The sequence below is a fragment of the Eleginops maclovinus genome, chromosome 1 (assembly GCF_036324505.1).
Source record: "Eleginops maclovinus isolate JMC-PN-2008 ecotype Puerto Natales chromosome 1, JC_Emac_rtc_rv5, whole genome shotgun sequence".
NCBI classification, from domain to species: domain Eukaryota; kingdom Metazoa; phylum Chordata; class Actinopteri; order Perciformes; family Eleginopidae; genus Eleginops; species Eleginops maclovinus.
The window spans coordinates 23,492,450-23,506,465 of NC_086349.1; the positions used below are offsets into that span (position 1 = coordinate 23,492,450).

The 14,016-nt window shown below is 39.4% G+C and overlaps 1 protein-coding gene across 6 annotated transcripts; it reads left to right on the forward strand.

The window, feature by feature from the left end:
- The first annotated feature begins 4,815 nt into the window (after positions 1 to 4,815).
- On the forward strand, positions 4,816 to 11,107 carry r3hdml (R3H domain containing-like). Of its 6 annotated transcripts, none has more exons than XM_063887363.1 (9): positions 4,835 to 4,924; positions 5,165 to 5,189; positions 5,857 to 5,980; positions 6,362 to 6,522; positions 7,939 to 8,259; positions 9,033 to 9,151; positions 9,254 to 9,356; positions 10,010 to 10,125; positions 10,455 to 11,107. In XM_063887363.1, the coding sequence occupies exons 4-9, from the start codon at positions 6,517 to 6,519 to the stop codon at positions 10,585 to 10,587; spliced, it is 798 nt and encodes a 265-aa protein (XP_063743433.1). In that variant the 5' UTR covers positions 4,835 to 4,924; positions 5,165 to 5,189; positions 5,857 to 5,980; positions 6,362 to 6,516; the 3' UTR covers positions 10,588 to 11,107. The 6 variants fall into 6 exon arrangements, with proteins under 6 accessions (XP_063743424.1, XP_063743416.1, XP_063743408.1 ...); XM_063887372.1 differs by having other exon boundaries at positions 4,847 to 4,924; positions 5,875 to 5,980; XM_063887354.1 differs by having other exon boundaries at positions 4,816 to 5,189; positions 5,814 to 5,980.
- Positions 11,108 to 14,016: the final 2,909 nt, after the last annotated feature.

Here is a 14,016-nt window from a genome sequence, read left to right on the forward strand (position 1 = left end):
GATTGGCCCCCACAGAGTCCAGACCTGAACCTGATTGAGAACTGTTGGGATGTGCTGTAAGACTTTGCGCAGTGGTCGAATCTCCCGTCATCAATACAAGATCTTGGCAAAAAATGAATGCAAGACAGAAATAAATGTTGTGACATTGCAGAAGCTCGTGGAAACGATGCCACAGCGAATGAGTGCCATAATCAAAGGTAAAGGCGGTCCAACGAATTACAGAGTGACCTTTTTTTTGGCAAGGCAGTGTATTACTGTAACCCTTGTAATTCTTCAATGTGGAATTCCTGTCTGTTGTGTAAGGTACTGATGGGTTATTGTACATTTTCATGGCCGTGTTTATGATCTTGTGCACATGTCCCTCTTAAAACAATATGTTGACCTTTACTGTTTGAATAAATGACTAAATTAAGCAGAAAAAGAAGGATAATGTGTTTAACTGGCATTGGGTTAACATCTAATTCTTTGACTGCTTTGCTGATGTTGGTGATGGCAAACCTCCTGAGTCATGAAGGAAGGTTCACTATTTTCCGTAAAAGCATCTGCATGCAGGACAAAGTGTGTCCTTGATGCTACAGGCTTGACCAGGCAAACAAGCTTCTCCTATAAACAACTATTTTCTGGCACGTTTAGTCTTGGCTGATATTCTTTGAGCATAATGCCAGACTACAAACTCTGGCTGGAGGTGAAATGTACTTTAAATTAATGTTTGTATATCACAGTTTAGACATCTCACTCTAGAAATTGATTTCAAAGGAGTTGTCAAACATTCAATGCATACTAAAATATGGAATATTCACAATTTGCCTCTACTGCTGCCTGACCGCAGAAGTCCCCAAAGTGAACATGCTAAAAGCAAACACAGAAGGGAAGCTGTTTGAGAATGAAAATCTCAAGTAAATACAAGAAAGGGGTCAAAAAACATCTTAGCTGGTTGATCAAAAGACTGAGGTTTCACTGTGCAGCGTGTAAAATGTTGCCGTGAATTATTTTTAAAAAACTGCTCTGAGATCTGCGGTTATTCCACCACTGAGAATGAGGAGCTGCTGTTTGAAGGTCCGCCTGCCTGCTGCAGAGAAGAGGGATTTTTAGTTTTTATTTCATACCTTTTGTTCAATAATTAAATTAACTTGAAAGATAATTACTTCAGTGGACGTATTGAGAAAAAACAATTAACTAAGACATGAATCCTCATTTCAAACTGGCATTAATTATGCATTTTTCTCTATTTTGGCAGAGCAACAACCTTAATATTGACACTTTATACAAAATATTTGGAAGAGAGCATTCATTTAAAGTCATGTTTTTGGCCACCAGATGAATATTCACTCTGCTTGTAGCTCTGTTTTGGTCTCCACCACATCCTGAAGAAAATATCAGATTTTTTTTCGTACAGCCGGTTTATACTTTTTTGTTGTTGTTGCTGAATACATGTCCCTGTTGCAGCTAGGAAGCACTGACATCAGCGGTGAGAGTGAATCAAAACAATAAAAGTGCCTAAAAAAGCCAAAACAATGAGCTAAAAGACGCTAAAACACTGCTAGTTATCTGTGAGTGTATCATCAATTAAAGCCTGATTATTCTTTATACCTTCAAGCTTTTAGTTTCTCCCTCAGATGACACAGTTTTTAAAGAGTTACCACAAAGCACTTTCAGGGACCCTGGCTTCTAATTCAAAGGGCTGTAATTCAGGAGCTGCTGTGAAGTGGAGTTTACTCTGTGAGAGGCACCAGTGCTGTTACTTAGACGGCTGAAAGGCCCCGCTGACACCTCAAATACAGTCGGTGCGAGTTTGTTTTATGTTCTCTCTCGGGTAAATACAGGAGGCCACTGGGTTCTCCTCTTCACCTTTCAGACACGACAAGGTCACAGCGAGCTTTTGTACACGAGCGCCCTGCAGCGCCTCCACCAGACGATGATGTCATGCTGCAGGGGCTGAGGGGGGGATCTCTGGAACAACTGTCTGGTCTGCCGAGGAATCATATTCTCCAGGATCCGACCCATTTCAGATTGGCCTGCAGAAGTTTCTCTGCTCAGATTTCCTGACTCATTCCTGCAGAAATAACAATTGTTCCCACCTGGAAATGCTTTGGTTTTTTTTAAGTAATGTCAGTGCAGAAGAATAGGACATTCATTGTTTGCAATTATCATAACTGTGTTTAAGACATATAAACTATAAGCTGTGAATTATATCTTCTGCACTAAAGCCTTAACAAAGATAGGTCTTAAAGGCATGTGCATATTGTGTTGTCCTACAGGGGCATTTACAGGAAACATGACATGGATTATATAAAAAAAAGAGGGTTGAGGCAATCAGTAAATAATTGGCTAAAATTCATTTAAAAAGTGCTGTACCCTTTAAGAGCATATCTACAGATTTCAGCACTCACTGAAAGTATAAACTTCCTACTGGTAAGTTTAAGTGTCTTTATTTATTTGGACCAAATGCCAGTGTTGCTCCTGTTAATTGTAAAGAACAATTACCTTAGTAAAAGTATAAATGTCAAGTTGTGTTCAAAGGCAGTTTGAAGAAAAGGTCCCTCGTTACAAAACTTAGAAGGTATTAACATGATTCAAATTGGAATGTGTTTCTCTTTATTACTGTAAAACACATCTGATGTTTGAGTTAAACTTTTTAGAGTTCAATCAGTGCATAAAAAGTACAAATTATAGTTAGCACATTTGACGTTGTAAGTCGTGCCTAGACCCCAACAAGTTTGATACGGCTTTGCTCTATAGGGATGGAACAAGTTGCCATAAAATTTGCGTGAGATGTGCAAGCTGTAAAGAGGTTGAATCCCATTAAAGGGTTTTCTGTAGCACCACCAGCAGGTCTTATCAGGTGAAACATCTCATCATCCATGAATTTAATTTGTACAACCTATCAAAAGCGACCCTGGTAACTTGTGGGGATCTCTTGGCCTTTCCTCTGGCACCATCGTGGGGTCCACATCCTGAATTTAAATGAAGTTATTTTGGAAGGATTGCCTTGAGATATGTGCAAAACTACAGGCTTTTATACGTTTCACTAGAGTCACATTTTCTAGCCTTTTTTAAAAACATTTCCACTCATGTCAGAGAGAAGCAGCTATCCCGGTGAGTAAATGTACTTTCTGGCGGAACCCCTTGACCTTTTCTTTCCTCCATATTTTCATATCGTCCTGCAGGAATTTTCCAAAATGTTTTAATCCCCAGGGCAGAAACTCCTCCGTCAAACATACTGCGCCCTCTCAAACATCTCTCATCATGTTTGCACAGTTCCACCGGTGTGATGGATGTATTTTATATTGCTTTTTAACATTTCACTCTACTTTGATGTGCGCTGATAGAAATATACTAACTATGTGATAGAAATGACATGCATGTGGCCACTTCTATATATACATTTCTGATCCTACAAGTACAAGGCCTCACTTGTGATTCAAAAACTAAAACAAGCAGGTGAAACTTGAAAAATGCACGCTCTTAATTCTCATCATATTAAAAGTGATACAGCAATGTGAACAGATATGGAGTAAAGGAGCACTTTATGTTAACGGACATTGGTATTTCTTCAGGCGAGTTAAAAAGCAAAGCGCTCAAACTCAAAGACAGAGAACAAGATGTGACCTGGAGTTTTTAAGTGAATCTGATTTGTTGTTGACCTTCTGTATGTCAAAGGCCCTCACCGCCTCTTTGATGGAGCCCTCTGTGCATTTTAGACCCAAAGTCTGACAGCCCTCTGCTGAGCCTGCATGTGTGGACCTGTAGTGAAATCCTTTGAAGAGTGGATTTCAGAGAGCAATCACGTGACACACACAACACTCACAGCCCGGATCTCATGGAGAGATATCCTTTCTTCTTGCAGCGGACAGACTAACACAACCACCACAGACCCTGCACCAGATACTTCACAGACCATCATGCAATAACCCTGCAATGTGCAATTTACACTTTTCTATGTGTGCTTGCCTCTTTTGTTTTTTTATAAATGAATATGCCGTCTTTATTTTGGCCTTTGTATCTGTTGTGTCCAATGGGTGTAACAACATTTCTTTGCTGTGGGATTAATAAAGGATTCCAATTCTGATGTTCTTTTTGTCCAAAATATATATTAGTATAGGTTTAATTTCTTCATCAATTTAAGCTAAGTTAAATTAGCTGAGATATGCATACTTTTAGTTAGGAAATGAAATGCTTTAACTCTACATCCTAAAAGAAGAACCAGACTTTTGCACATTTCTGCCAGATTTCCATTTTCATAGGTTTAGTCATTATGAAAAAGAACCTAGTCCAGTTCGTACGGTTAACTTAATACAGGCTTTGTACTCTAAGAGACCCCTCTAGGAAACACTCGAGTCCTGTGAGGGTTGAGAAGGAATATGGTCTCAGTGGGATTTTAACCCACAACCATGAATCTTGAAATATATTTCTCTACCAGCTGAGCTAGACGTCTAAAGAGGTAAAACTACAGCAAAACTTGTAGATTTATTTTTGCTGCTTCACAAACACAAACATGGAACATGCCTTTAGCTTCATTTTCATTTTCTTTGTCTCTCTGGTTCCCTGAATAATCTGGAATTATACAGTGGAGAAAATGGGATAATGTAATGCAGCATCATGTTTTACCTCACTTTCATGGTCCCCAGAGGATGAATAACTTCCCCGCCTCTCTGCATATCATTGCTATTCTCAATCCATCCACCAGAGGCCCTCTCACTCTCCCTCCTGCCCCACCCACCCGCCCACCTGCTCACCTGGTTCCACTCCCCCGTCATTAGCCCTGCAGGATATCAACAGGCCAGTTCCTCTCAATTCCTGATTGACAATGTGCTTACCAGCCACCCTTACCCTGACATCTCGAACCTGTAGCTGCCATTAGATGACATCCACATCGGCCTCAGCTAGCTAATGAACCCAAACTACGTTAGCAAACATGCTAAATGTACTGCTACACATCAGGATGTTAGCTATGTTAGCATGCTACTGTTTTGCAGAAGCATCGAGCTCAAGGCACTGCTGAAACATGGATTTTGTTTCTCCACTGAGTGAAATAACATTTGTAACTGAAAACAATTACAATTTAATCAAACTTTTTTAAGAGTCAAGGTATTTTGTTATAAATACTCTACATGTCCAATTTCTCCCAGTATAAATGATCTTTTCTTGCTTAATCAACTTTAAGACCTGACAAGATGACAGCGAACAATGTGAGTAAACATCTTTATTAACCTCGAGATATGTTCATGACTGTGTATAAATCATACTGTCATATTCCTAATGCAAAAACGGTTGTATATGTTTGTTATTTTGGGTAAAAATGCATCTTTGGTTAGTGACATTTCAATCCTAACCAACATGGATCAAGTTCCTTGTCTACAAACTAACTAACTAAACTAAAGTCAGAGATGATATTAGTCTTTGCTTTTCATAAATTGAGATATTTCAAGTCATTTTAAACTCTTATAGTGAACGGACTGTATTTATATAGAGCTTCAACCAGTCTTTACGACCAATCAAAGCACTTTTACAAGTCAGCATTCACCTGTTCACACTCCATTCTCACAGGCAATGGCTGCTGTGCAAGATGCTACACATTCACACACACATTCACACACTGTTAATGTGGGGTTAAGTATCTTACTCAAGGATACATCCACAGGTTTATTACCAGGGCTGGGATCTCAGATTGGATGAGCATTATTTGTTAAGGAAGACTAAATGTAGGGGCTGTGGCAAGACTTAATGATGCAGGTGGTTTCCAAAAGGTGCCAGTTATACATGGTAGTCATTTTATAAATGCATCAGACTTTATTTGATCTTTCGTCTTCTAGTTTGCATCTCATGTCTCGGTTCTCTGTGTGTCTGAGCGCTCAGTAATCCCTCTGACCTCAGCTTCAGAGCCAGGTGGTGCAGTGTACCTTGGCAGTGTCCTCGGTCTCTTGTTGGAGTACATTACTCATGGCGGAGGATCTGTGAGTCTTCCTGGAAGCAGCTGGAGGTGAGCGCTGACTCTGCAGCCACTCTTCTTCTCCTGCTCTTTGTTTCCCATTCCTTCTGATCAGTCCTTCCCCAAAGTGTGCTTATTTAAACTTTTTTTTAATGTGTTTTATTGAAACTACACCGCGGAGGTTAGGGGGGAAACCAAAACATGTGCTCTCAGTCTCTCAGTTTAAATATTAGACTGTCCTAACTTTAATTTAAAATAAACAAACTGGGTAAGACTTTGCATAACCTATATGTACTATATTGCACGTATACTGATTTACTGACAGTTGTGATGTGAACGTCTGAAGACTAAGCAGTAGGCTAACATGTATTTGGAATCTGCTCTGAAAGGTAATTTCCTGTGGTTGTGAATTTGTCTCCACTAGGGAAAAAGAAAGAGACAGTGTGTACGTTTGGGAAAGAAGAAGAAGAAGAGCCAGGCGTTTTTTTAGCGCTGAGTTAAAACTCTCTGCCACACAAGACAAACGGGGCTTGTTTGCAAAGACTCGTTGAAGAGAGGATCTCTCCGCTCTGTGAAAAGAGCCACAGATGAAGGTAAGAGACCCAGATTTCTCCTATTTCGGTGGGACACTTTTGCACAGTGATGACAGAATATAATTTGTTGTGTATTTTTTACAGACAAATGTTTGAGGTTGTGACTGCGTGTGATACTTGTCGTTTTTTTAAGTAATATTTCTGTTTCCTAAACCATGCTTGTGTATACAGTCCTGGGAATCACAATCAAACTGGTGTTGGTGGACTCAATTACCTGTGTTTGCAAAGTTACTATTCAGCAGAGTTTTGCAGCCATACTAAATGAATATAGATGAATATGGAAATGAAGATTCTCTTCTAATATACTAAGCAAGCCCTCCATTTTTTCTGAACTGGACTAAAGTTCTGCTTCATAGATAAATAGAAGGGTAAATGTATTAATCCAAGTAGAATGAAAACTGCATACCCCTGATACTCATTCACACTTTGTCTCCCAATTTTATTTTTCCTTTCTACATTCTTTTCAAACTTACGATTTTTTTTCCAAATTTAGAGTTTTTGGAATTTCAAATTATTCCTTCAAAATTATCACTTTTTTCCTAAAAGATCTAACTTTTCAAATTTCAGATTTTTTTCCAGATGTCGACTCTAAAAATGTCTGCTTTAAATTTTTCAAAATTATCATTTTTTCCTAAAAAATCGGATTCGGATCGACCTTAAAAATGTCCCACTATTTTCTCATTATTCTAACTCCTTCATGTGGCCCTAATCATCTCTTTTAAAAATTCACACTTTTGGTCTCCCAATTTTTTTACCTTTTTGATTTTCTTTTCAGTTTCTAATTTTTTCCTTCAAATCTCGACTTTTTAGAATTTCGACTGTTTTTTCAAAATTATCCCCTTTTTTCAAGAAGATCTGACTTTTCCTCAAAGGGTCGGTTGCTCATATATGAGATTTTAAAGGTGTTTTATTTTGAAAATCATATATCAGAATGTCATGTTATTTTTGGAGTGACATTCTGGGATGGCCTTTTAGCAACACCAATTGAAATGAGTCACCCAGTGGAAATGGAAAGTTACATTTTATGATCAGATAGGTCTTCACAAATGTATCCTTAAGTTTTAAATAAAGAAAGTATTCTCTCAGTTATGATGTGGTAGTAAGTTATTATTGATTTCATTATTTAGTACACATCTCTTAATTTGAGCTCCAGTATATATGAATATTTTAGGTATGTTTAAGGTATATTTGTAATTGACTAGTAAGAGTAAGCGCTATTATTTTGAAGGCAGTTTTTACAGGCCTCTACCGTAATGCATAGGATAGACGCGCACTGCAGCACAACGTGGGGCTGGCTTGACCGCAGTCACCTAAACACTGTACAACCGAAAATTGAGAGATGATGAAGGCCTCTAGACTCCCCACTCATTTGAAATATGTTAATGATCTGATAATTATATAAATGTGTCTTCTCAGAGTCGTGCAGAGAGGAGGTGCAGCTTCAACCTCCCCCTCTTCCTCCCCCGCAGGCCTGAGATGGCTGCAGCTTGTGTTCAGCTGCTCTTGGCTGCCTCCCTGTGGAGGACGCCTCACACGGATGCTGCTGCTGCTGCGGCTGCTGCTCCTCTCAATTTGAGCAGAGCTGCAGCTGAGACCCAGTCTGACTTCAGGATGCTCGGTGTAGCTGTGAGCAGACGCAAAAGAGACATTTCCTCCAGAGAGATCAACGCGCTGCTGGATTACCACAACCGAGTCCGCTCACAGGTCTTCCCCCCGGCAGCTAACATGGAGTTCATGGTGAGGAAACACTGTGAAGATTGACCAGTGCTGCAATGCAACTCAGAACTTTTACTCAAGTAATAAAAGTACAGTTTGGAGGCACTTGAGTATTTCCAGGACATGCAACTTCATACTTCTACTCCCCTAAAATGTGGAACCAAGTTTAGGCCAAACTCGCCTTGGGATACCACATCAATGTTCTGTCCCTTAGATAGCAAAGAAAATTGCTTAAGATTGTTGATCGGGAAATCAAAGATTAAAGCTTGATTTCAAAGCTCTGTATCCGGACTACTGTTAGCCCAAATAAGTCCATTTGGATTTATGATATTGGAGTTTTCAAACATCTTTGGGTTAATTTATTCTAAACATTAATGATACACCATAGGTCACACAACATACAATATTCTATACCTTTATTTGGTAACCTTCAAATGTGAAAACCTGGTTTGTGAAGATGGAAAGGGACTTAATAATGTTTTACAAATTGGGTTTTAATGAATGAAATACAGATCAAGTGAAAAAATGACACCACACCTGAGCCCACAAATCTTAATGATATTCTGCATGTTAACAAACTCACCCACAGTTTGTACTAACATGTTACACAAAACTATCCTTTTTTGCTTATTTTATGGTGCAGAACACTTGAAATACAACAGTTCCTGATGTATGTTTTACTCATATTAAAACTCTGCAGAACAGAGTTGATTCTGTTGTTGTTTTCTTACAGTAGAGAGTGAAATCAATGACCCTCATTATCCTTCATTTCCTCTCTGTTCATGGCTCTGCAGCTCTGGGATGAGGAGCTCGCTAAGTCCGCAGACTCCTGGGCCTCAAGATGCGTTTGGGATCACGGTCCGTCACAAGCCATAAGATACATGGGCCAAAACCTGTCCATCACCTCAGGAAGGTATGAAGAATCAGCTCTTGATTTCATGAATACAGGTTCAAAGGAACCAGAAATGCATGGAGCACTTTGATATGTGAATGACTGTATGTGTGTTGGTTTTAGGTACCAGTCCATCACTGATCTGGTACGGTCCTGGTACGAGGAGAGGCATCACTTCTCCTACCCGAACAGATGCAGTGGAGCAGTTTGCTCTCACTACACCCAGGTAGATTTCTCTTTTGCCCTGATGAAAGGTTGCAAATTATGCATTCAAAGAGAACTCCATGTTCCCATACAAACATGTCTGAAGTCATGGTTTTGCTTCTGTTGGAGGCTGTAACTATAGCCATGTATATTAATTATATAAACTTTCTTTTCCTACATGCATATTACTATTACTATATTATCTACAATAAGCACCTCAGCAGTTCATCATCCAAATATTATAATTTTGGACATACAGCCCCGGCATGTTCTCTAGTTTTATTATTTATAGATATGTCTTTAAGTTAAATGATTTATTGTATTCTCTAAACTACTGACACTTCTCTGTGTTGGAATTCAACAGACACTGGAATGGCTGCCATATACAGTGTGTAGAGATAAAGATTTAAGAAATATTTGGTGTGGTCTCTTAATTTTTTCAACAGCTGTATGCTGGACAGGGAGGTTAAAGTAAAAATAGTTATTATGCTGAGAAGGGCCATGCTTTTCATAGTTGATATTTCAGATTCAGCCCCCTAAACCCCATCCTAATCATTAAAAAGCCCTTACAAAAGATGATATGAAATACATGACACATTGTTTGTGCAGATATGTGCATAGTTTCCTTTTATGGATAAACCATAAGCCTCAAAGTGTGTTTTTGTTTTCTCTCAGATGGTTTGGGCGAGCACCAACAAAGTGGGATGCGCCGTCAGGAAGTGCTCCAACGTGAACGTGTATGGAAACACGTGGAAGGAGACGACGCTGCTGGTCTGCAACTACTCTGTAAAGTAAGTCAAGTTTAATGAATACACTTTTTAACAGCAAAAAACGGTCTACACATTCCTTTTTTTACTTATCACTTGCTTTTTGAGGGCAGGAAAACAACTCATTGAACACTGTTGCGCTGTTTGAGGACAAAACTAGAGTACTTAAAGTAAAGTATGCAATAGTGACTCACAGTAGACACATTTAGGTTTAATGGGTTTTATTGACAACACAAATATACACACTAATTACAATCTCATCCTTTAGTATTTGTACCAAACCAACATGTTTAAGGGAAATCCATACATAAGAAATGTGTTGTAGCTAATATTATGTTCATTTGTTTTCTCAGGGGAAACTGGGTGGGGGAAGCTCCCTATAAGAGCGGGAAGCCTTGTTCTGTCTGTCCGTCCAGCTATGGCGGCTCCTGCTGGAGAAACCAGTGCTCCCCAAAAACAAAACCCAGAAGGCTTACAAGACTTTAACACAACACACTGTTCTTAATGTGTTTAAATGAAGAAAAAAAAGAGTGATAATCCAAGAGAAGTGAAGTTTGAACCAATATGAAGTGTGCATAAAATGATGCAGCTCTGTAGTTACCACTATGTTCAAAGTGAATCTTTATTACTGATGTTTTTAAATCAATAAGAATGTTTCCAGTGCTGTTGCTCACTAACTAAAGGGCCTTTTATTGGGAGATAAAGTTGCCCTTATATTTTTTATAGACACCCTTAGGGATTGTTTGCACTGTTCTTGATAAATGTGGGTGACTTTTTACATGCATTAACCCCTCGCCCGAAAAAAGCACTTTTGTTGTACATATTATATTAACCATGACCTTCTGACCTGTATATTTTTCTGTATTCAGTGTGAAAATCTGTCCAGTCATTGCTGCAGTGAATGTGTTTAATTAACGGTTTTCTGTTTGCCTGGCTGAAAAGTAATTAAGTTATAAATAAATGAAGGTCTTGTTTTGTATATGCCTATAAATAATCCGTAGTTCACTGCTTTGTGTGTAATTATTGCTCCTGCAGGACATTTTCTGTCCTGCATTTAACCTCATTACATCTCTTCATTCACCCCTCAGAGACTTCCTGAGCCATAAAAGAGACTAATGTAGTTTTTATGGTCTAAAATATGAGGGAATCAGCTCCCAACCAACACACACACACACACACACACACACACACACACACACACACACACACACACACACACACGACCACTAGCAACCAACGTATAAATTGGATATGGGAACAATTTTCGCCAAGCAAACAAAGTTCCTCACAAACAAAAGTGTAATGAGCTACAGAGCTCAGCACTTTGAGGATTTAATGACCATTTATCTGGCAGGTGTTTGTTCTAAAATGGAGAGTGGCTGCTGACTCTTCATTCTTTTTGTGATGTTCTAGTTGTTAAACATTACTGCAGCTTTTTTATAACTGTAAATAATGAATGTCAATCTTCAGGATGTCCTCACCAGTACAAAAGATAACTCCACAGACAGTAAAATAAATCGTTTTTGAAATAGTTAAAAGCAATTATTAAAATATGATGATGCAACAGGAGAAAGTTAGCTTAGTTAGCTTAGCATAGCATGAAGACTGGAAACCCAGGGAAACGGATGGCATGTCTCTGTCTTGAGCAGTGGTAACCAACCTTTTCAAGCCCAAGATCACTTTTTATTCCAAATTGTAAACTGAGACCTACCAATCCGATATCTTCCAAAAAACCCACTTAGGAGTAAGACTGTTCATCTCATATTTATTTTTGCAATCAATTTCTGTTACAACAGGCTGAATGTACATGCATACATACACACAAAGAAAAACACAGTTATGCACAGTTATCTGCTCAATGCACAATATTCATATAGAAGGCATATCTGTTCAATACAAACTATCCATATTTACAGTATCTGTTCAATGCACAATATTTAGTTTCTCGTTCAATTAATAATATTCACATTTACAGATACTAGCCTACAGTTCAATGAACACAATCCATATTAAGTTTCTCTGTTCAATGCACAATATCTGTCAATGCTCAAGTTGCTCTATCAGCCTGACTGCTGTGACTGCACATTATCTGCAAGTCTTTTGAAATCTGGTTGATAGTGATTGCCAGTCTGAGGCAGTCAGTCATACGAGTTCTATTTTATTATTTTCATTTGTAAAAAAGGCCATTTCACATAAGTATGTGGAGCCAAAGTAGGCCTTCAGTTTAAGCGCGCATGACACAATCAGTGGATACCGCTCTCTACTCACGAGAGACCAAAAGTCCTGGTCTCTTGCTCTGGCCTTCAATTCAATGTGGCTTTGCATTTCAATAATCTCCATTTTAACGTCCATAGGTAATGTAAACACCTCCTGCATTTTAACGGACAGCTGTTCAATGTCAATGCTGAGGAAAGGGTTTGATACAAAACCAACTGCTTGCCCCATGTCTTGTACCTCCACAAATCGAGCGCCATATTCTGATGTCAGTTTGTTCAAATGGGCGCAGAATTGTTCAGGATGAAAAGCGGTTTTGTCTGTGAGGTTTTGTGACACCTTTTCAAGATTTGGGAAGTGTGTCAGCCTCGCATGTCTTAACTGAGTGGTCCACAAACTGTGCTTCACTTTGAATGCCTCCACTGCGCTAATCCTGTGACCAAGCTCTCGGTCTTTCCCTTGCAGTTCTCGGTTAAGGTCATTGAGTTTTGCGGTCAGATCGGTAAGGAACCCCAAGTCCAATAACCAAGTATCGTCGGACAGCTGCTCATACTCCTGTTCCTCGACTTCAGAAAACTGATGATCTCTGGCAGCAAATCCAGAAAACGCTAGAGCACCTTGCCCCGACTGAGCCACCTTACATCTGCGTGAAGGATCAAATCTCTATATTCAGAGTCGAATTCGTCCAATAAAGACTTAAATAGTCGGTGCTGAAACGCTTTTGCGCGAATTGAATTGACTATTTTACATTCATTACATGTGACATGTCAATTGCTTTAGCTGCCAATGCCTGTTGATGTATCACAGTGATAGTTTACAAATGGTGGAAGGTCTGGGTCTTTTCTGCACAACGCGACGAATCCTCAACGAACACGAATCGCCGGTGCCCCATCGGTTGTGAAGCACACTATTTTATGAATGGGGATCTTGTACTCACACACAAAGTCCTTGAATGCCTTGTACACGTCCTCACCCCTGGTTCTTTCTTTCAATTGGATAAGGGCCAGAAAGTCCTCCTTGACAGTAAAGTCCGTGAAAACCATTCGGACAAACACACTTAGCTGGGCTGTGTCTGTGGCGTCGGTAGACTCGTCAAATTGAATTGAAAAGTATCCCGAGAAAGACAAGTCTTTTAATACTTGCTGGGATACATATTCGGACAAAGACTCGACTCGTCTGGCTACAGCTGGTGCACCAAGTGGCACACTTATTATCCTTGCTTTTATGTCTTCTTTGTTTTTAAAATCAGCAAACAAGACGTCAGTAACGCTCATTGCTTCTTTGATCAACTCACCATCCGTAAATGGTTTTTTGTGCTTAGGCCAAATATGGCTAACTCGGAAGGACGTTTCTGTAGCTGCTTGGCTCTTTGCTGTAGGCGCGATGAAAAGCGACTGCTGTGCTTTTAGTCCTCTTTTCAGTTCATCAATTCTTTTTGATCTTAATGCGCTGTTGAGTGGATATGAGTCTTTGAATTTAGCATGGGTGCTAGCATGATGGCGCTCCAGGTTGCCACGTTTTGGCAAGGCTACCGCCTGTTGGCATATGAGGCACATAGTCTTCTCTTTTGCTGATGTGAAAAGAAATTCATGCTCCCATTCCGGGTGGAAATAATACGTTTTTGATTTCTTTTTTGCCGGACCCTCAGCCCTATCGATATTAGCTGTTAGTTAAGGTTGGCAGAACTTGGCCCAGTTTAAA

Excerpts from the sequence above, each read along its gene's own strand:
- r3hdml (XM_063887354.1), top strand. Across the intron at positions 9,152-9,253 it reads CTGTCCATCACCTCAGGAAG|GTACCAGTCCATCACTGATC; the intron begins GTATGAAGAATC and ends TGTTGGTTTTAG. Across the intron at positions 9,357-10,009 it reads TTTGCTCTCACTACACCCAG|ATGGTTTGGGCGAGCACCAA; the intron begins GTAGATTTCTCT and ends GTTTTCTCTCAG.